The sequence below is a fragment of the Sturnira hondurensis genome, unplaced genomic scaffold (genome assembly GCF_014824575.4).
Source record: "Sturnira hondurensis isolate 20B ecotype Veracruz unplaced genomic scaffold, ASM1482457v3 Scaffold0006496, whole genome shotgun sequence".
Lineage (NCBI taxonomy): Eukaryota > Metazoa > Chordata > Mammalia > Chiroptera > Phyllostomidae > Sturnira > Sturnira hondurensis.
The window spans coordinates 20472024-20491121 of NW_028079127.1; the positions used below are offsets into that span (position 1 = coordinate 20472024).

General features: G+C 58.9%; 2 protein-coding genes across 4 annotated transcripts in view; both read left to right on the forward strand.

Moving 5' to 3' along the window:
- The first annotated feature begins 211 nt into the window (after positions 1-211).
- On the forward strand, positions 212-10623 carry UQCRC1 (ubiquinol-cytochrome c reductase core protein 1). Of its 2 annotated transcripts, none has more exons than XM_037049803.1 (13): positions 212-324; positions 579-719; positions 4854-4940; positions 6122-6251; positions 6439-6637; positions 7185-7264; positions 8255-8370; positions 8585-8728; positions 8893-9053; positions 9159-9244; positions 9553-9641; positions 9941-10016; positions 10436-10623. In XM_037049803.1, exons 1-13 carry the CDS (start codon positions 256-258, stop codon positions 10498-10500), a joined length of 1443 nt encoding a protein of 480 aa, XP_036905698.1. In that variant the 5' UTR covers positions 212-255; the 3' UTR covers positions 10501-10623. The 2 variants fall into 2 exon arrangements, with proteins under 2 accessions (XP_036905698.1, XP_036905697.1); XM_037049802.1 differs by having other exon boundaries at positions 213-324; positions 576-719.
- A 3478-nt stretch (positions 10624-14101) lies between these two features.
- Positions 14102-19098, forward strand: part of COL7A1 (collagen type VII alpha 1 chain) — a 30462-nt gene continuing 25465 nt past the window's right edge. For both annotated transcript variants that reach the window (XM_037049804.1, XM_037049805.1), the window contains exons 1-15: positions 14102-14325; positions 14877-15057; positions 15725-15884; positions 15971-16064; positions 16156-16317; positions 16518-16681; positions 16758-16887; positions 16990-17106; positions 17208-17354; positions 17440-17556; positions 17637-17786; positions 17866-17994; positions 18421-18564; positions 18650-18775; positions 18877-19020. In XM_037049804.1, the coding sequence (XP_036905699.1) occupies positions 14241-14325; positions 14877-15057; positions 15725-15884; positions 15971-16064; positions 16156-16317; positions 16518-16681; positions 16758-16887; positions 16990-17106; positions 17208-17354; positions 17440-17556; positions 17637-17786; positions 17866-17994; positions 18421-18564; positions 18650-18775; positions 18877-19020 (2050 nt within the window). In that variant the 5' untranslated portion in view covers positions 14102-14240. The remainder of the gene's footprint in view (positions 14326-14876; positions 15058-15724; positions 15885-15970; positions 16065-16155; positions 16318-16517; positions 16682-16757; positions 16888-16989; positions 17107-17207; positions 17355-17439; positions 17557-17636; positions 17787-17865; positions 17995-18420; positions 18565-18649; positions 18776-18876; positions 19021-19098) is intronic.

A 19098-nucleotide genomic window follows, 5' to 3' on the forward strand; every position in this document is an offset into this window, starting at 1 on the left:
GCATCCTAAGGATGAAAGGGGCAGACTGGTTGGACCGCAGACGGACCCGCGCAGGCCGACAGACAACCCAGCGGACAGACGCCCGCAGGTACTTGGGGACAGCGCGGATAGCACTACCCACCAGCCAGAAGTGAATATCCTGGGATTCCGCCAGGGGGCGGCAGAGCGCCAGGGCTACGGTCTGCGCCTGCGCCTCGGACGCCGTCGCGTCCACAAACGCATGCGTGACGCGACTCCCGCTGACTGAACTAGAAGATGGCTGCTTCCGCGGTTTGCCGGGTGGCCGGCGCTGGGACGCGAGTGTTGCTGCGCACCCGCCGCTCGGTGAGGTGGCAGCGGGGGGCGCAGGGTTATCGGACGTGGGACTTTGGAACGCTGACCTGGAGTGGGCTGTTAGCCGTGGCGCGTCGAGATTGAGGAGGTTGGGGGTCAGGGCCGTGCGAAGGTCATGTCCCAGGGCGGGGATAGCAGTGTCGCGGCTGGCCTGGGGGCGGGGACGGGGATACCTCTGCGGGCCTGGGAGCCGAGGAGTGATACCCCAACCCAGTCCTCAGTCCCTATCGCCCGGTTAACTGCAGCCGGCCCTGCTGAAGTCGCCTGCCTTGCGGAGCACGGCCACCTTTGCCCAGGCCCTCCAGAGCGTGCCAGAAACTCAAATCAGCCAGCTGGACAACGGGCTACGAGTGGCCTCGGAGCAGTCCTCACAGCCTACCTGCACGGTGAGTCGGGGCCCGCTGTCCAGAGGGGACCTCTTTATTGCCTGGGAGTCTTCCCAGGTCAGGGTGTGACCTTGAATACGAGGTCTGTGGTGTGGGTCATTCCTGCTCATTCACCGCTGGGTTAACCCTTTCACACCAGTCCTGACTCCAGTCCTACCTTGACTACTTGCTAAACTAGGAATGCATTGCAAAGGGAGGTTTTAGTGACTTTTCCAAACAAATGCAAATCCTCAAAATTGGCTCAAGGATAGACATCCTGATTAGATACATGAATAGGAGAGAAGATTCTCAAGAAGTAATCCTCCCCTGCTCCCCTCTACATACTCCAGGGTTAAGTGGTTCTGTGGTGAAATCTCAAGAAAAGTAATGTCCTGTGTGATGCTCTTACAGAATACAGCAAAGAGTGATGGGTAACTTCCTTACTATATGGCACCTCTATAAGCCAACCCAAAGCCTGTTAAGAAAGCTTGGCAGAGAATGCTGTATTTCCTGGACTGGAAGATGCTCTAGCTGTAGGGAGCATCAGAGAAAGAGTTGTGTCAGTTATACTCAAAGGAAACCATGGGTTGTAAAATGCATCTTTTTTTCCAAGATGTTAAGTGCGAAGTAGATGTTCATGTAAGAGTTTATGACATATGGTTGTACATCAATATCTCTTAGGAAAGTAGATGTGAAATTTTTTTTCAAGATTTTATTTATTTATCTTTTAAGAGGGGAAAGGAAGGAGAGAGGGAGAGAAATACCAATCTATGGTTGCCTCTCATGCGTTCCCTGTTAGGAACTGGCTTGCAACCCAGGCATGTGCCCCGACTGGGAATCGAACCGCAATCGTCTGGTTCACAGGCCCGCGCTCAATCCACTGAGCTACACCAACTAGGGCTAGATGTGAAATTTTAAGTCAATTATGGACAAGTAGTAAATTAAAAGACTAAATCTGTGTGACATATGGGGTGAGTGGTGTCGTTTGTTTCACAGCACACCATGAGGCTATTAAGAAAATTAGAAGATTCTTGCTCTGGCTGGTATGGCTCAGTGGTTGAGTGCCAGCCTGTGAATCAAGGGGTTGCTGGTTTGATTCCCAGTCAGGGCACATGGCTGGGTTGCAGGCCAGGTCCCCAGTGGGGGGTACACAGAAAGCAACACACATTGATGTTTTTCTTCCTCTCTTGCCCTCTCTCTTCCCCTCTCTAAAAAATAAGGTAAATAAAATCTTAAAAAAATTTTTTTTAATTACAAGATTCTCCTTGGGCATCAAGGAGACATTTGGCGTTGTTAGGTGTTCAGGTCTGCTGTAAAATTTTTGGGGGGGGCTTCCGGTCAAGATGTGTGTGTAGGTAGACACACGCCTCGCCGCATTATACAATCATAAGAAGGAACACAACTAACTTAAAAATGAAAACTACCCAGAACTGCCAGAAAATCACCTAGAAAAACATCCAGAACTGTATGGGAGTCTGACAACCAAGTATTTGAAGAAGCTGTATTTATCCAGACAGGTAGGAGGGGCTGAGGTGGGCAGTCGGGGTGGGGAGGACTTGGTGTGCCGGTGGCGAGGCAGCAGTGGCTGGAAGAACAGGCAGCCTCACATTTGCGTGTGGTGTGTAGAAATCAGGGAGACGCTTTGTGAGCCAGAGCGCCCAGCCCCGGGTCATATTGCACAGCCCAGGGCTCCAGCACCAGCAAAAAGGAAGCCTCATAACTTCTGGCTGTAACCCCAGCAGGGGCTGGGGCAGTGGAAGAAACTGCCAGTTTCTCAGGAGAGCTTGGGGTACATGCAAACCCACCCACCGGAGAACCACAACCAGCACAGCCTCTGGAAGGGTGCCAGTCACTTACGGGAAGTGGGTGAAGGGACTGGAAATGGGGTGAGGGCCAGACAAGCCCCCAGATGTCAGGCAACGGTGGGATTGTCCCACTTTTGACCCCACCCCCACACAAGGAGCCATGGTTGCCCCACCCAGGTAAACACCCAAGGCTCCGCTCCACACACCTTAACAGATGCGCTAAAACAGAATCAAAGCAACTCTACCTGGTACATAGGCACAGGGAGACTGTCGGAATCAGGAGACAAAGAAATACGGCCCAAATGAAGGAACAGAACAGAACCCAGAAAAAGAAGTAAGCGGTGCAGAGCTAGGCAGCCTATCAGATGCAGACTTCAGAACACTGGTGATCAGAATGCTCAAAGATCTCATTGAGTACAGCAAAAGCGTAATGGGAGAAGGGAAGGCTCTACCAAAGGAAATTAAGAAAAACCCACAGGGAACCAACGGTGAAGAGAGGGAAGCTGGGATTCAAATCAATGATTCGGAACACAAGGAAGAAATGAACATTCAACCAGAACAAAATGAAGAAACGAGTTTTCAAAAAATGAGCGTTTAAGAAGACTTGGGGACATCTCCAAAAGGGCCAGCATCTGAATCAGGGATACCAAGAGGAAAAGGGGAAGAGCAAGAAATTGAAAACTTACTTAAAAAAATGATGAAAGAGAACTTCCCTGATTTAGCAAAGGAAGTAGACATACAGGTCCAGGCAGCACAAAGACTGCCCAAATAAGATGGATCCAAAGAGGCCTATACCAAGACACATAATTAAAATGCCAAAGATTAATTAAAGAAATTAAAGATAAAGAGAGAATCTCAAAAGCAGCAAGAGAAAAGCAGATAGTTACCTACAAAGGAGTTCCATAAGACTGTCAGCTGATTTCTCAAAAGAAACTTCAGGATAGAAGAGAGTGGCAAGAAGTATTCAAAGTGGTGAAAAGCAAGGACCTACAACCTAGATTACTCTGTCCAGCAAAGCTTTCATTTAGAGTGGAAGGGCAGATAATGTGCTTCTCAGACAGGGTAAAGCTAAAGGAGTTCATCACCACCAAGCTCTTATTATAGGAAATATTAAAGGGACTTTCTTAGGAAAAAGATCAACGCTATGAACATTAAAATGATAACAAATCAACAACTGAATCTAAAAAAAAAACTAAGCAAGCAACTAGAACAGGAATAGAATCATAGATAAGGAGACCATTTGGAGGGTTATCAGCTGGGAGGGGGAAGGGAGAGAATGGGGGAAAAGGTGCAGGGATTTAGAAGCATAATTGAGTAGGTATAGAATAGATGGGGATGTTAAGAACAATATAAGCAACGGAGAAGCCAAAGAATTTATCTGTGTAACCCATGGGCATGAATTAAGATGGGATAGCTGGAGGGAAGGGGGAACCAGGCAAAGGGAGAACAACTGGGACCACTGTGATACCGTAATCAATAAAATATACTTTTAAAACTTTACATGTGAAAGCTACTTTTTTAAGATTGATTGATTGATTGATTGGAGATGGGAGGGGGAGAGAAATATCTCTGTGAGAGAAAAACATCAATTGGCCCCTCTTGTACTCGCCTGACTAAGGACTGATCCCTGCAACCCAGGAATGTGCCCTGACTGGGAATTGAACTAGCGACCTTTTGCTTTGCAGAATGACACCAAACTGAGGCACACCAGTCAGGGCAGGCTCTTTTCTTAGTACAGAATGTTCAGTGTCTGAACCAGTGGCCTCCTTCCTTAATGGTGAAAGGTTAAAATCACCAGAAGAGGGCAGAGTATAATTTTTAGAAAGGAGAAAATAAGTTGTAAATCATGTGTTACTTGCCTAGAAGAAAACAACTGAAAATCGAGACTGAATTTAAGAATTCCAGTTTCATGTAGTGATTCCTTTTGGACCTGCCGAAAGGTGATGCCTGGGGGAGTGGCAGGGACAGGGATTGCACTCCAGAGGCAGAAGCCTGGCATGCAGGGGCCCCTCGCCTGGCTTTAGAGGATGGCTTTGCAGTAGGGCAACCAGGGCTGCCAGGCCTGGGTGATGGTAGCGATGGTACCAGGGTGGGCGTACCCAGTTAGAAACTTCTGTGGGTGTCCTTGCTAACTGGTCAGGAAGTGCAGCAGGGAGGAGAGGTGATGAGAGTGACTGGTCATTTAACTGGTGGTGCCCTGTGCACCTCTAAACATGATGGTCCTGCTTGGAGACAGCTGCCCCCCACTTGGGGACTGAGAGCCTCGGCTTTAGCCTCTGGGTGGGTGGGGTCCTGGTGGGGTGGGTGTAAGTGGGGTCTAGAGTGGTCTGTTTGTTAACTTCTTGTCCAGGTTGGGGTATGGATTGATGTTGGCAGCCGGTACGAGAATGAGAAGAACAACGGGGCAGGCTACTTTGTGGAGCATCTGGCTTTCAAGGTGAGGCTCCCGAAACCCTGTCACTCCCCTGGGCTGTGTGTTGTTCCTCCTGAGGATGCAGGCCAGGAAAGGCAGCCTCCTCAGGGCCTTCAGCTGGGGAGTAGCCTCTGGCTGGCCTTTCTGGAAGGAGCCATGTGGCTTAGCCTCTTCTAAGTGAGCACCTCTCTGGTGGGCCCCTGCGCAAGGCCCCCAGAGTCAAAAAAAAAACCAAAACGAAACAGGGAGCCACGGGAGCCCTACTCTTCACCAGAGAGGCCAGGCCTGTGTGTGTGTACTGACGAGTTGTGGAACACGTGTAGACAGACACTCATTGTAACACACCCATGGAATGGGTGAGCGTGCACTCTTGGGCAGCGCTCTGCTTGGGTGGACTGCCTCAGCAGCTCTCATCTGGAAGCAGCTGCTGAGCTTTGCTGAAGGTGGGGACAGTCGCTGCTGTAGCCCTCAGCCAGCCCATGTTGGCTCGTAGTAGAGACTGAAAAAATTTTTTAAAGACTTTATTTATTTTAGACAAGGGGGGAGAAGCATCGGTGTGTGATTGCCTCTCGTGTGCCCCCAGCTGGGGACCTGGCCCACAACCCATGCCTGTGCCCTGACTGGGAACCTAACCAGTGACCCTTTGGTTCGCATGTCGGTGCTCAATCCACTGAGCTACACTAGCCAGGACTGAAATGTTTGGATTTATGGAGAAGGAAATACAGGTTGGGTGGGGATGCATAGCAAGAATGACAGCCTAGTCAGCTGTAGCACCCATGTGTATAGATCTTCATGCGCTTGTGTGTGTGACGTGCACAACTAGGGTTCAGTCCCACAGAGGCCACTGCTCTTTAGCCACTGTACACAGGTGTGTGTATGGTGTGTAGGGAGAGCAGGTAGTGGTAGCAGCACCTGCACACAGGTGTGAGAGTACCTGACTGTGACTGTCAGTAAGGGGGGTGGGTGCTGGATTTCAGGAAACACTTGCTGTGGCTGTGCCCTTCTTTCCTGGCCTCTGGCTGTCTCTGTTTTGTGGCCTCAGGTAGCTCAAGCCTGCTTAGTGCTTGGTTAGCACGAACTGTGGGCCCTCTATCCCCACGCTCTTTGCTGAAGACCACTGGTTCTGCCAAGACTTTAGCGTCTGAGGATGGGGGTCCTGGGCTCTCAAGTGGCTCCTGATTGGTGCTTTTGATGTCTGGTTCCAGGGAACAAAGAATCGGCCTGGCAATGCCTTGGAGAAGGAGGTGGAGAGCATGGGGGCCCACCTTAGTGCCTACAGCACCCGGGAGCACACGGCTTACTACATCAAGGCACTGTCCCAGGACCTGCCGAAAGGTGATGCCTGGGGGAGTGGCAGGGACAGGGATTGCACTCCAGAGGCAGAAGACTGGCATGCAGGGGCCCCTCGCCTGGCTTTAGAGGATGGCTTTGCAGTAGGGCAACCAGGGCTGCCAGGCCTGGGCGTCCGTGTTACCAGGTCTCCAGTGGCCCACCTGATGCCCAAACCTGCCCCTGCACCCAGCTGTGGAGCTCCTGGCAGACATTGTGCAGAACTGCAGCCTGGAAGACTCACAGATTGAGAAGGAGCGCGACGTGATTCTGCGGGAGCTGCAGGAGAACGACGCATCTCTGCGGGACGTGGTCTTCGACTACCTGCATGCCACTGCCTTCCAGGGCACGCCTCTAGCCCAGTCCGTGGAGGGGCCCAGTGAGAATGTCAGGTGAGAGCTAGCTGAGCCCCAGGTGGGGCTCGTGACCCCATTCCGGCCCGGCTAGGCCACGTCCATGCAAGTTTGGTTCTAGCTGGCTGCCTGTGCTCCTTATTTTCCTGATTCACGCTCTTGGGAGCGTGGTCCTTGTGGATCTTCTTTGAGTCCCATGTGGCCTTTGCTCGAATTCAGAGCTTGCTTTCAGGACGTGCTCCCACGTGTGTCCTGGCATCCTGTGGGCGGGAGTTTCTGGGTCTCCTGTCCATGTGGCTTTTTGTCCTGGGGTGGGTGGGCTCTGATGCGGCCCCTCAAGAAGCCACTGGGTCAGCCCACATTGTCCTCACCGAGGACGGCACACCTGTCCTGAGGCCAGGTGAGTGCTGCCCTCCGGGCCCCAGAGGGGTGGGTGGTAGGCATGGGGAGGGGTTGGGCAGAGTACTCAGGCTTGTTCTCTGGAGAAGCCATGTGTCTCCTCGACTGTCTCCTCAGCCCCATTTTGTGTGATTCGGGTCGCACTGGTTCAGAGCAGGTGTTGACCCACTGTCTATATGTGTTGCAGGAAGCTGTCCCGGGCCGACCTGACCGAGTATCTCGGCCAGCATTACAAGGCCCCTCGCATGGTGCTCGCGGCAGCTGGAGGTGAGCGATGGACTCGTTGAAACCCTGTGGTAACGGGTGGGTAGGCACTGGCCTGGGTTCCCCAGGTGCTGTGTTTCCAACTGCAGGGGACCCTCCACTCCTGAGCACCCTGTTCCCACCCAGTCTTGATGGGAGCAGCCTCTGTCCCTCGTCTCCGAGGGGGATGGGTGTCTTCCCAGCTGCCAGCACCAGAACTGCCGCCCAGGGTGCTGGTCCTCTCAGCACAGGCCTCTGGGGGCCCTTCAGACTTAGGACGGGGTGAAGCTTGATGACAAACTGGGAAGGGCCTCGAAAGGGAGGCCACAGAGGGTCGGGGGTTTTAATGGGAGACTCGAAGTTGGAAGTTAGGGCTGCTTTTGAAGCGTGTGTTGTGTGAACAGATGCCTAAGGAGTAGTGGGAGTCGGGTGGGGAGGGGGCGACAGAAGAAAAGGCAGAGGCCTGGGGGCTGTGCTCCAGGGAAGACTGCCCACCACCCCTGCACCCAGAGGCTGGGGTGCTAGGGCAGCAGGGGCCCCTCTCGTTGAGGTGACGCCTCTCGGGTCCTGAGGGCACGAGTGGGTGACGTTACTGCTAAGTGTGCTCAGCCCTCGGGCCCCTAGAGCTTGTCACAGCTCTGCATTGTTACCTCTCTGTGCCGTGTCCCTCGCACCCCTCACAGGGGCAGCAGCCAGGATTTGCCTGAGGAGGGCTAGAGGGGCCCAGCCAAGCAGGTGGCCTTGTGCCTGGGGACCCCCAGCCTCGGCCTTGACTCGGGTGGGGTGCATCACCCGGGAACTGTTCTCAAGTTTGGCTGCTGCTGTTTTCCTTTGCTGCCCGTGAGGCAGAGCCAGAGCCTGAGCCTGGCCACAGAGGGTCTTCTCCCCAACCCCGTCTTGAGGTCGTGTCTTCCTTTTGCTGTCTCCCACCAAGAAATAGCTCCTTTGGGTGGTTCCCCCTGCCCTGTGTCTCAGCCCCTGGCTGGCCAGTGACACTGGTGTCTGCCTCGGCAGGGGTGGAGCACCGGCAGCTGGTGGACCTTGCCCAGAAGCACTTCAGCAGCGTCTCTGGGACGTACGCAGAGGATGCTGTACCCACTCTCTCTCCATGCCGCTTCACGGGCAGCCAGGTAGGCTGCCTGGTGGGCAGGGGTAGCACTCTCAGCCGGGGCCACTGGGAGGGCCCTTGTGTGCCTCAGCAGGTGGGAAGGGGCCGTGTGGCTGCTACCTCACAAGCACGTGTTCACACTTAAGCGCACACACACACTTCACTCACACCTAGCACCTTTTCTGGTTGCCTGGGCAGTCTGGCTGTCACTCATTTTTTGCCATGTACTGTTTCAGATATGCCACCGTGATGATGCCCTGCCCTTGGCCCATGTGGCCATTGCAGTGGAGGGGCCTGGCTGGGCCAACCCGGACAATGTGGCCCTCCAAGTGGCCAATGCCATGATCGGCCACTATGACTGCACTTACGGCGGCGGCACGGTGAGTGCCAGGCTGGGTCTGGGGCCTTGCTTTCAGGGAAGAGAGGGTTCTGGGACTGTGCGCTCATACCGTGGGGTGCAGGGTGTGGGCTGCCCGCTGGCCTGGGTTCCCCAGGCCAGGGTGCTAGGGAAGAAGCGTGGGTGCTAACCCCTGTGTCCCGGTAGCACCTGTCCAGCCCTCTGGCGTCAGTCTCTGTGGCCAACAAGCTGTGCCAGAGCTTCCAGACCTTCAACATCTGCTATGCAGAGACGGGCTTGCTGGGCGCACACTTCGTCTGTGACCGCATGAACATCGATGACATGATGTTCTTCCTGCAAGGCCAGTGGTGAGTGCCCACCCAGCCGCACTAGGTGGGAGAGGGGCCTTGGAGCCGGCGCCTGGGAGGCTGGGAGACAGCACCGGCTCTCAGCGAATCCCTCCCCGGCTTCAGGATGCGCCTCTGCACCAGTGCCACGGAGAGTGACGTGCGCCGGGGCAAGAACCTCCTCCGAAATGCCCTGGTGTCTCATCTGGATGGTGAGTCCTGCAGCCCTCGGGGTGGCGTGCACCCTGGCAGTGACAGCCCCTGGGTGACCACCACTCCTAACCAAGGCTGGAAAGGAAAGCTTTGAAGGCTGCAGCACTCCCCAGCACCCTGCCCACGGGCTTGGGTGGGCCAGGGCCGCAGCCTGTTGCCTGTTCTGACAGTGACAGGTTGTAGAAGTGAGGGGGTGGGCATCTGAGGTCAGACCAAGGTTCAGGTGTGAGCTCAAGCTGGAGTTCAGGTGTGTGCCGTGGGCCAGGATGCACTGGGAGGACCCGTGGGCCTCGCCTCCCCCTTGCAGGCACCACTCCTGTGTGTGAGGACATCGGACGGAGTCTCCTGACCTACGGCCGCCGCATCCCCCTGGCTGAGTGGGAAAGCCTGATTTCGGTAACGGGCCCCTGGGAGAGGTTCTGGAGTTCTGATCTGGCTGACGCTTGGTGGGCGGGCAGTTGAGGCCTGACAGTGCGGACTCCCTGGGGTCCCAGGCAGTGTCACTGGGAGGCTAGCCCCCAGGAGGAAGAGGAGGGCAGGCAGCGGCGCTGGCTGTGGGCGGTGGGCGAGCCCTGCTGCCTTTGTGCTTTTGCGCCCTGGTGCGAGGGGAGGGACTGTGTTGGTTGGGTAACCTGGACAGGCTGAGGTGGTCCCCAGGTGCCTGTCAGCCAGTGTGCTCTCTGCTTCCCCTGCAGGAGGTGGATGCCAGCGTAGTCCGTGAGGTCTGCTCCAAGTACTTCTATGACCAGTGTCCAGCGCTGGCTGCAATGGGTGAGTGACCTAAAGGCCCTGCTCTGTCTCTCTCCCTGAGCCGTTCTTTTGGCCTTTCCCACCCCCAACCTCCACTGAAAGCAGCCAGTTGAGGCCCCCAAGAAGCTCTGCCCGTAGTCTGGCTGCCAGGGAGTTCTTGCTCAGAAAACCTGTCCCAGCAGCTCCTTGACTCCCTGCCAAGGTGCCTCCGTCAGTACCCGACACCCACCAGGTAACGGACACCTCCGTGTGGGGGGTGGGGCTCCAAGGGCCGGAGCGTGAAGGGACAGGCTCAGCACCCCTGGAGGAATGTTCTTTCCCTCTGCACTCAAAGCCTGTCTTGTGCTGCTCTGGGCAGCTCTGAGTTGGGTGTGGCGCGGGGCCAGGTGTCCCTGTACCAGCCAGGTGCCCCACCCTCATGCCCCACCCTCTCCCTACAGGCCCCATTGAGCAGCTCCCCGACTACAACCGGATCCGTAGCGGCATGTTCTGGCTGCGCTTCTAGGCAGGAAGCCTGTGTAGGCACGAGGGCAGGGCTGGGGTTCACGGTCCCCCCACCACAGACACGCCACCTCAGCTCCTCAGTCCTGTGCTGCACGCTGCCGCCAATAAAGTCCTGTGTTGAGAATTGCGCTGTTCTCTCGTCTCTGGCATCGTCCACTGGGCAGTGGATGGGGTAGCAGGGACTCCCCCCCCAAGTTCTGTATACCCGGATCCTTCCGCCTTCCCACAGGCTGATGTGTCCTCAGCCAGGGGCAAGCGTGGGGCCTGCGGCAGGGAGTCCGGAAGCCTTTCATGTCTGCAGGGAGCTGGGGCCAGATGTTCCCACTTAGCCACGTGGGGGATGCTCCTGGCCAGTCTGTCCCAAGAACGAGGCGTGGCAGCCCATGGGAACCGCACGCACAGCCTTCGCCTGGATGGAGGGCCCAGCCTGGGGACGGGCTGGGGGGAGGGGGGTTCAGGTGGGAAGCCTCTTGCTGTGGGCCCTGGGCCCCTAGATGGATCAGACGGGAACACGGACTCCCCGAGGAGGCCACCCTCATAATATTGACTCTGGATCCTGGGAGGAGACTAGCCTGGGGCGCTGGGTTCCCACTTGCTTGCTGACTGCTGCCTGGGCAGGCAGAGTGAAAACTCCTTTGCCCCGGTTTGCCTGCCGCTGACTCAGGCTCCAAGAATATCCCTGAGCTCAGTGGGGCCTGAGCCCCCTCCCTTGACTAGGTCTCTCCCAGGCAAGTCCTGAGCTGCTGGCTCAAGGGTCCCTCCCCATGTCCCTGAGGCAGCCAGGACCTGGCAGAGCTCTCGGCTCTCTAGTCCCCTTGCCACCTATGGGCCCTGGTCCAGGCAGGCAGGGCCCTCCCCCTGCACCTTGCCCCTCTGCAGTTGGGCACCCCGGGAGCCCCGGGGAGTTGGGAGTGAGGGGCCTGACTCTGCTGTGAGGAAGGTGAGCAGGGTGCTGGGTGGGGCTGTGGAGAACTGTTCAGAAGCCCTAGCACCCCAGCTGCTGGAGAGAAGCCTGAGGCCGTGCAGACGCCTGATGGGCCCACCCCCTGGTGCTGGCAGAGGCAGCACACCAGGCTGAGGAATGGCGAGTGCTGGGTCTGTTTCCCGAGGTTTGCGCTCCTGAGGGACAGGACTTGGTTTCTAAGCTCAGGCCTGACCCTCAAAGGCATCAGGTGTGCTGGACACCAGAGCTCAAGCTACCGGACCTTCATGCCAAGCCAGGGAATTGGATCTTTACTCCGGAGGCCCGTGGGGAGTGCATTGGAAGTTCCTGGGAAGAGAGCTGCCTTGGTCAGCCTGAGATTTCGGGTGGGGGCTCCTGGGTTGGATTTCCGTGGTGTCCTGGTGAGCTGCCTTGTGGCAGAGCAGAGGCCATGGCTGTGGGGGTCACGGCCAGGACAGCATCCCCAGCGGGGCCGGGGTCCCCAGGGGAAGAGCAGGGTGGAGGAGGATGACCAGCCCAGCTTTTGGCCATGGTTCTGGGAGGAGTTTGGAGTGCCCAGGACAGTGGGATGGGTGGGGCTAGAATCCTAAAAAGAGGCCTTGGCTGGAAGCAGATACAGGTGCCGTCTGGTGGAGGGGCAACTGAGGAGATGTCCAGGGGCACGTGGAGGGAGGATGGCACTCGGGGGCCCCACTGCCCCGACAGAGGGCACGGGCCTCTGGGGCTGTGTCAAGGTTGTTTGCCTGCCTGGAGGCTGGGCCTCAGGACCACACCCCTGCCCCTGAGCCTCCCCGAGAGCTAGACACACACTCAACCCCAGTGCAGCGTCTGCCTCCTCACCAGCATCTCCCAGCACCCTCTGAGTGAGTCCCTCTTGCAGCAGGCAGCGCTCCTCTCTTTGGGGCCCCCGTGGTTCTGATGAGGTTGGCCTGGACACCCTCTCAGCTGGGCCTCTGGTCTCCCCCACAGGCTCAGCCCACACCTGCATCCAAACCCTGTGTGCCAGCCCATCCTGCTCTCGCCACCCCCGCTGTGCAAGAGAGGAGAGGGCCAGGGGCTGCCTCACATGTACGTGTCCGGTTCTCCGCTGCCCTCACCTGTGGGACAGCTTCAGGGAGGTTTGCGTCCCCACGAACGGGAGGCTTTGACCTTGGAAGAAGGTTCTGGGCCCTGTGGGTCATAGCACTGCCTCTCAGGATAATTACGGGGTGGGGTCAGCGACGAAAGGTAGTCTCTGCCAATAGGCTAACGGAGAGCCTTGATGGACTTTAATGCCCCCAGCTCTGCCTGGCCTCGGAGCCTCAGACCCTGGAGGAGTCTGGGGGAGACAAGTTTAACGGAAGTGCTGTCCCCACGTCTCCCCACTCAGCCTGTGGACCCCCAGGGGGGCTGTGGGACCAGGCATGTTGGAAGGGGCTTGACAGCAGTGATAGGAGTAGATGGATGTACTTTCTGGGCGTCTGAAAATTATCCAGGACTGGCAGAAAAACTGGAGGCCTGGGCTCTTGAGAGCATATCTCTCCCAACAAGTGAACACATAGGCATATACAGAGTCACCTCCTCAGGACAGTGGCCTTGACCCAAGGGCGGGGGGTGTTGGAGGAGCCAGCCCCCAGTCACAGAAGCCAGCTGAGGATGATGAGGGGAAGGTCGGGCTAACGGGGGAGAAGCGGGGGCAAGGGTAGTGATGAAGCTGGAAGCTGTAGGTGGACCGTGAGGGCAGGAAGGAGAGAGGCCTGGGCTGACCTCTGGGTCTGGTGGGGTGACGGGTGGAAGTGGGCCTTCAAGCAGAGTAGACGGAAGGAGGTGTAGGTAGGGGGACCTGCCCTGAGGCAGAACACAGGGGGCACAGACAGGAAGAGGTGAATTCCTGAGACATGAGCTGTTGATGTGGGTGGTCCGAACCTCTGCACAGGGATAGCCCCTCCCCGCAGGCACAGCTGGATGGCATCTGTCTGGGCCTGGTTCAGGGCATAGTGGGGGGTGCAGGACACTGGGATGGACACGTATGCATGAGCATGACACAGATTCTCTCCCGGATCCGCTCTCCGCAGAGGGGTGCGCATTACTTGGGTGCAGCCCAGTGGTGCCTTGCTTTCCTTGGGGTGAGCTCTGTGCCCTTATTTTCTGGGAGCTGCTCTGCTTATCAAAGGGACTGGGGTGCGGCACAGGAGACCCAACAGACAGAGGGACGGCTGAATCACGGGAGTGGCCGGCGGGACTCATGGCCCGGGGGTTTGTCTGGGCACCCCCATGGGGTGGGGGGGGTGAGTCATTTCCAGCTGCAGCCTCCCCCCCCGCCCCCCCCCACCATCCTGCTGCTTCTTCAGTCCCCAGGAGCTCGTGGGAATTCTAGCCTCCAGCAGTCACTTCACCAGTCACTCTGCGTTTTGTCTAAAGCAGCCAACACCTATGACCTGAGATGGGGTTTTAGGGGGCTCCCCATCAGCGTCTGTCTGTAGAGAAACCCTTCCATGGGATTCCCAGAAGCCATAGGAGGTGGGGGGCTTTACTCTTGAGTCAGATCATCTGTCCAGGGAAGAGGGGGGCGGTGACCTCTGGGAGGTGGGTAGGGGCGGGCCCCTGGGTCCCCGCCTGCCGCTCCGCCCCCCGGGATTAGGGACTTTTCTCCACTGTGGCTGAGGGACTGCAGCGGCGGCTGGCGGTGGGAGCCAGCGTACCGGACCGGCAGGCAAGACTGGGACTGGGGGTCGGGGAGCACTGGGCTTGGACCCACCAAGGCCACGGGGGCCAAGGGACAGAGGCAGGGTCCTGGCTGACCCTTTCCCCTACCCAGGATGAGGCTGCGACTCCTGGTGGCTGCATTCTGCGCCGGGATCCTGGCAGGGGCACCCCCAGTGCGGGCCCAGCACAGGGAGAGAGGTGGGCACACCAAAGACGGACCCCTTCCAGGGCACTGCACCCTGTCACCTGCGGCTACACTCTGCCTTCACCCCGGATCCCCACCCCCTCTCCCCACGACCCTGGGAGCAGGCCTCCTAAGTCTCTGCGGACTCCCTAAACCCTCCACAACCTCACCCTGTATCTCCCAAACTGCACCCAGACTATGCAGACCCCAGCTCTGACTCCCCAGACGCAAGCTGGGTTTCCTGCCTCCTGACACTCGGGCTGACCTTCTGAGGCCAACCGCAGCCCCAGATCACCCTGCACCACCCGCCGCAGACAACTCTCCTTCCCCACCAGCCCTCCGGGGGATGGGGCATAGGGGTGCGGGAGTCGCCTCCCTCTGGAGGCCACGGCCACCTCGGCTCCTCTGAGGCTCCCAGGCCCCGGCACTGTGCTGGCGTGCACGGCAGATGAGGGCTATTCCCCTATCCCAGGCCCTAGTCCCAAGAGACCTCAGAGCAGTGGGGCGGGCAGTGGGGGGGGGGGGCGCTCCAAGAGGAGGTGGTGATTGCTCCTCCCCGCCCCAGTGTCCTGCACGCGCCTTTATGCCGCTGACATCGTGTTCCTGCTCGATGGCTCCTCTTCCATCGGCCGCAGCAACTTCCGAGAAGTGCGGGGTTTCCTCGAGGGGCTGGTGCTGCCCTTCTCAGGAGCAGTCAGTGCGCAGGGGGTGCGCTTTGCTGCGGTGCAGTACAGCGATGACCCCCGGTGAGCGGCTGCTGGCAGCGGGGGTCCAGCAATCCCACCAGGACCCCTCTCCCAGGCAGGGGCAAAGATCCCCAAAACACTTAGGCCAGGCTTTGGGGAACCCAGAGCCCCCCAGCCAGGACCTCCTCTGCAGACAGAGCAGGCATCTCCTAGATAGAGCCCTGGCACCTGAGACACCCCCAGACTGACGCCCTGCCAGAGACGGCGGCGGGGCGGGGGGGGGGGGGCTCTGTATCCTGATCTGAAGAGGGAGAGGCCAGGAGGGGGCCCAGGGCCTTCAGAGGCCCCCTGCCTGCTGGCCTTCCCACGTTCCAGCCCCTGATGCCTTCAGTCTCTCCACTCACCACCAGATGGCCTTCCTGTCTGGCCAACGTCCACCTCCCTACAACTGGGCCCTTCCTCCTACAATGCTTAATTAACCAGACATCCTGTCCCCTGAGGCTGAGAGCCCCAAGGCTTGGCAGCCTGCCCCAGCCCAGCCACAGGCAGGACAGGGCACCTGAAGAATTTGTTAACTTGGGGGCTTCAGAAGTGGAGGGCGGGAATCAGAGGACCAAGAGGACAGACCCTCAAGGGGGCCTGGTACTCAAAACCCTCACCCCAGAGGCTGCCTCGAGACCAGGGCCAGAAAAGGACCTGGCCTGTTGCCACTCCTCAACCCCTACAGGACAGAGTTTGGCCTGGATGCGCTCGGCTCTGGGGAAGAAGTGGTCCGTGCCATCCGTGATCTCAGCTACAAGGGGGGCAACACGCGCACAGGGGCTGCGATTCTCCATGTGGCAGACCGTGTCTTCCTGCCCCCGCTGGCCCGATCTGGTGTCCCCAAGGTGATCTTGCTCCCCACCACGCCTCCCAGGGTGACCCCAGTTGAATTGTCTGAGGCAACCCTGACTTGACCCCCGCACCTGCCCAGGTCTGCATCCTCATCACGGATGGGAAGTCCCAGGATCTGGTGGACCCAGCTGCCCAGAAGCTGAAGGGGCAAGGGGTCAAGCTCTTTGCTGTGGGTCAGTACCCAGCTGGGATTCCAGGTTGGCTGGGGCAGGCACCAGCCAGAGAGCATGTGGGCAGCTGGGCCCTGATTGGACATCACCTCAGGAATCAAGAATGCGGACCCCGAGGAGCTGAAGCGAGTTGCCTCACAGCCGACTGGCGATTTCTTCTTCTTCGTCAACGACTTCAGCATCCTGAGGACATTGCTGCCCCTCGTTTCCCGGAGAGTGTGCACGACAGCTGGAGGCGTGCCTGTGACCCTGCCCCGTGAGTCCCTGCCAGCTCTCTGTGTGTGCCCTGGCCCAGACCTCCCACCCCAAGCCTGGTTCCTGTGCTCCTGACAGCTGCCTCTCCTCCGATCCTGCCCTGGAGGTGGTGCCCAGACCACTGTGCTCCTGACCCGTGACCCCAGCGCCTCACCGTAAGAGCTGACCCCTGATCCTGCCATCTGATTTTCCCTTTCCTAGCCGATGACTCCATCTCTGGTCCACGAGACCTGGTGCTGTCTGAGCCGGGCAGTGAGTCCTTGAGAGTCCAGTGGACAGCGGCCAGTGGCCCTGTGACTGGCTACAAGGTCCAGTACACTCCCCTGACAGGGCTGGGACAGCCACTGCCAAGCGAGAGGCGGGAGGTAAAGATGTCAGGAATGGTGGGTGTAGGACTGGGGACTTGGCTGGGCAAAATGAGTGACCTCTGACTCTGGGCAGGTGAGCGTCCCTGCTGGTGAAACCAGCATTCGGCTGCAGGACCTCCAGCCACTGACCGAGTACCACGTAACTGTGGTTGCCTTGTATGCCAACAGCATCGGGGAGGCCGTGAGTGGGACAGCTCGGACCAGTGAGCAACCCTGCTACCCTCTGACCCCACCCCCTGACCACCCATCCCACTAGCCCCTCCCCACTCCTGACTCCACTAACCCCTGGTGGAACCTTCCCCCAGCTGCCCTGGAGGGGCCGGAGCTGACCATCCAGAACACCACAGCGCACAGCCTCCTGGTAGCCTGGCGGAGTGTGCCAGGGGCCACTGGCTATCGTGTGACATGGCGGGTCCTCCATGGTAAGCGAGAGGTGTGGGTTGAAGGGAGTCCCCACACCTCACATAGGACGGTAGAGCCCTGAGTCTGCAAGACCCCTGAGCCCTCTGTGCGCCCTGTACAGGTGGGGCCGCGCAACAGCAGGAGCTGGGCCCTGGGCAGGGGTCAGTGCTGCTTCGTGGCCTGGAGCCGGACACAGACTACGAGGTGACCGTGAGCACCCTGCTTGGCCGTGGTGTGGGGTCTGCCACCTCCCTGACTGCCCGCACTGGTGAGAAGGCTGGGTGCTCTCTTAGGGATGGGTGGACAGGCAGACAGGGAGAGGACACCGCTGACCTCCCCTGCGCTCTGGGCAGACCCTTCTGTGGAGCAGACGCTGCGCCCGGTCATCCTGGGCCCCACTTCCATCCTTCTCTCCTGGAACTCTGTGCCCGAGGCCCGTGGCTACCGGCTGGAGTGGCGGCGTGAGAGTGGTCAGTGCAGGGGGGACAGTGGGCAGGCAGGGCTGGGGCTTGGCTTCAGCTGGCCTGATCCTGCCCCCGTCATCGCGCAGGCGTGGAGGTGCCTCAGAAGGTGGTGCTGCCCTCTCACGTGACCCGCCACCAGCTGGATGGCCTGCAGCCAGCCACTGAGTACCGCTTCACACTCTACACCCTGCTGGAGGGCCGGGAGGTGGCCACCCCTGCGGCTGTGGTCCCCACAGGTGAGGGCCTGGTGGGCCCGGCCAGGTGAGAGGGGGGGACGGAGCCCTAGGCGGACTCTCATGCTGTGTCCTCCAACAGGGCCAGAGCAGCCCGTGGGCCCGGTGACAGATCTACAGGCCACTGAGCTGCCAGGGCAGCGGGTGCGAGTGTCCTGGAGACCAGTCCCTGGTGCCACCGAGTACCGAGTCACTGTACGCAGCACCCAGGGTGAGGTGGACATGGCCCACATACATACTTAAGTTCCAGTCTTTGGGGTCTGACTGCACCCTCACCCCATCTCCCTCCACTCCTGGTTTCCAAAGCCTCCTCCAGGCTCCTTTTCCATCCGCCCACCTGTGACCACTGTCCACACGGACCCCTCAGCCCATGTCCCTAGCCAATGCTGACCCCTATCACCCTGCGTCACTGTCAATGACCTGTCGGCTCACATCGTGTCCACTGCCCCCATCATCCTGTATCCCCGTGTGTCCCTGGCCTTGCTTGTCCCATGTCACTCTGCATCACTGACCCTTGTTTCTCATGTCCTCACCTGTCACCCTCTTCACCCTGCGGCCTGTCCCTCTGCCCATCACCGGTGACTGTCAGCCCACACCCCTCTGTCTAATGGCCCGGCCTGCTTCCCCTCTCCCTCAGCGGTTGAGCGGACCCTGGTGCTTCCTGGGAGTCAGACGGCCTTTGACTTGGAGGACGTCCGGGCGGGGCTGAGCTACACCGTGCGAGTGTCTGCTCGAGTGGGTGCCCGAGAGGGCGGCGCCGCCACCCTCACCGTCCGCAGGGGTGAGTGCAGCAGGGGGCCGCGGGGGCTGGCTGCCTGACCCGCTGGGTCCTAGTCTTGACCCTGGCCTCTGTCTTTAACCCCCAGAACCGGAAACCTCCCTTGTGGTCCCAGGGCTGCGGGTGGTGGCATCAGATGCCACTCGAGTGCGAGTGGCCTGGGGACCTGTTCCTGGAGCCAGCGGGTTTCGGGTCACCTGGAGGACGGACAGTGGTTAGTGCAGGGTGTGGGGGGTGTTGCTGAGGGGAACCATCAGGGTGTGGGGGCTCGAGGGGGCAGGTGGGAGCCATGCCAACACTTCTCTTTGACCCTAGGTCCAGAATCCAGCCAGACGCTGTCCCCAGAATCTACTGTCACAGATATCACAGGGTTGCGGCCTGGAACCTCCTACCAGGTGGCTGTGTCGGCGCTTCGAGGGAGAAAGGAGGGCCCCCCTGTGGTCATCGTGGCTCGCACGGGTCAGGCCCCCAGACCTTCCCCTCGGGTCCCCAGTCTCCCCCTTCTGTCCCCCCGGGCTCCTCCTAGGCCCCCGCCTC

What these genes read in the sequence shown, in the direction of transcription:
- UQCRC1 (XM_037049802.1), top strand. Translation starts at nt 256, where the DNA reads ATGGCTGCTTCCGCGGTTTGCCGGGTGGCCGGCGCTGGGACGCGAGTG. An exon ending in CCTCACAGCCTACCTGCACG is followed by an intron (nt 720 to 4,853) that starts GTGAGTCGGGGC and finishes CTTCTTGTCCAG; the next exon opens with GTTGGGGTATGGATTGATGT. An exon ending in AGTGGGAAAGCCTGATTTCG is followed by an intron (nt 9,642 to 9,940) that starts GTAACGGGCCCC and finishes CTTCCCCTGCAG; the next exon opens with GAGGTGGATGCCAGCGTAGT.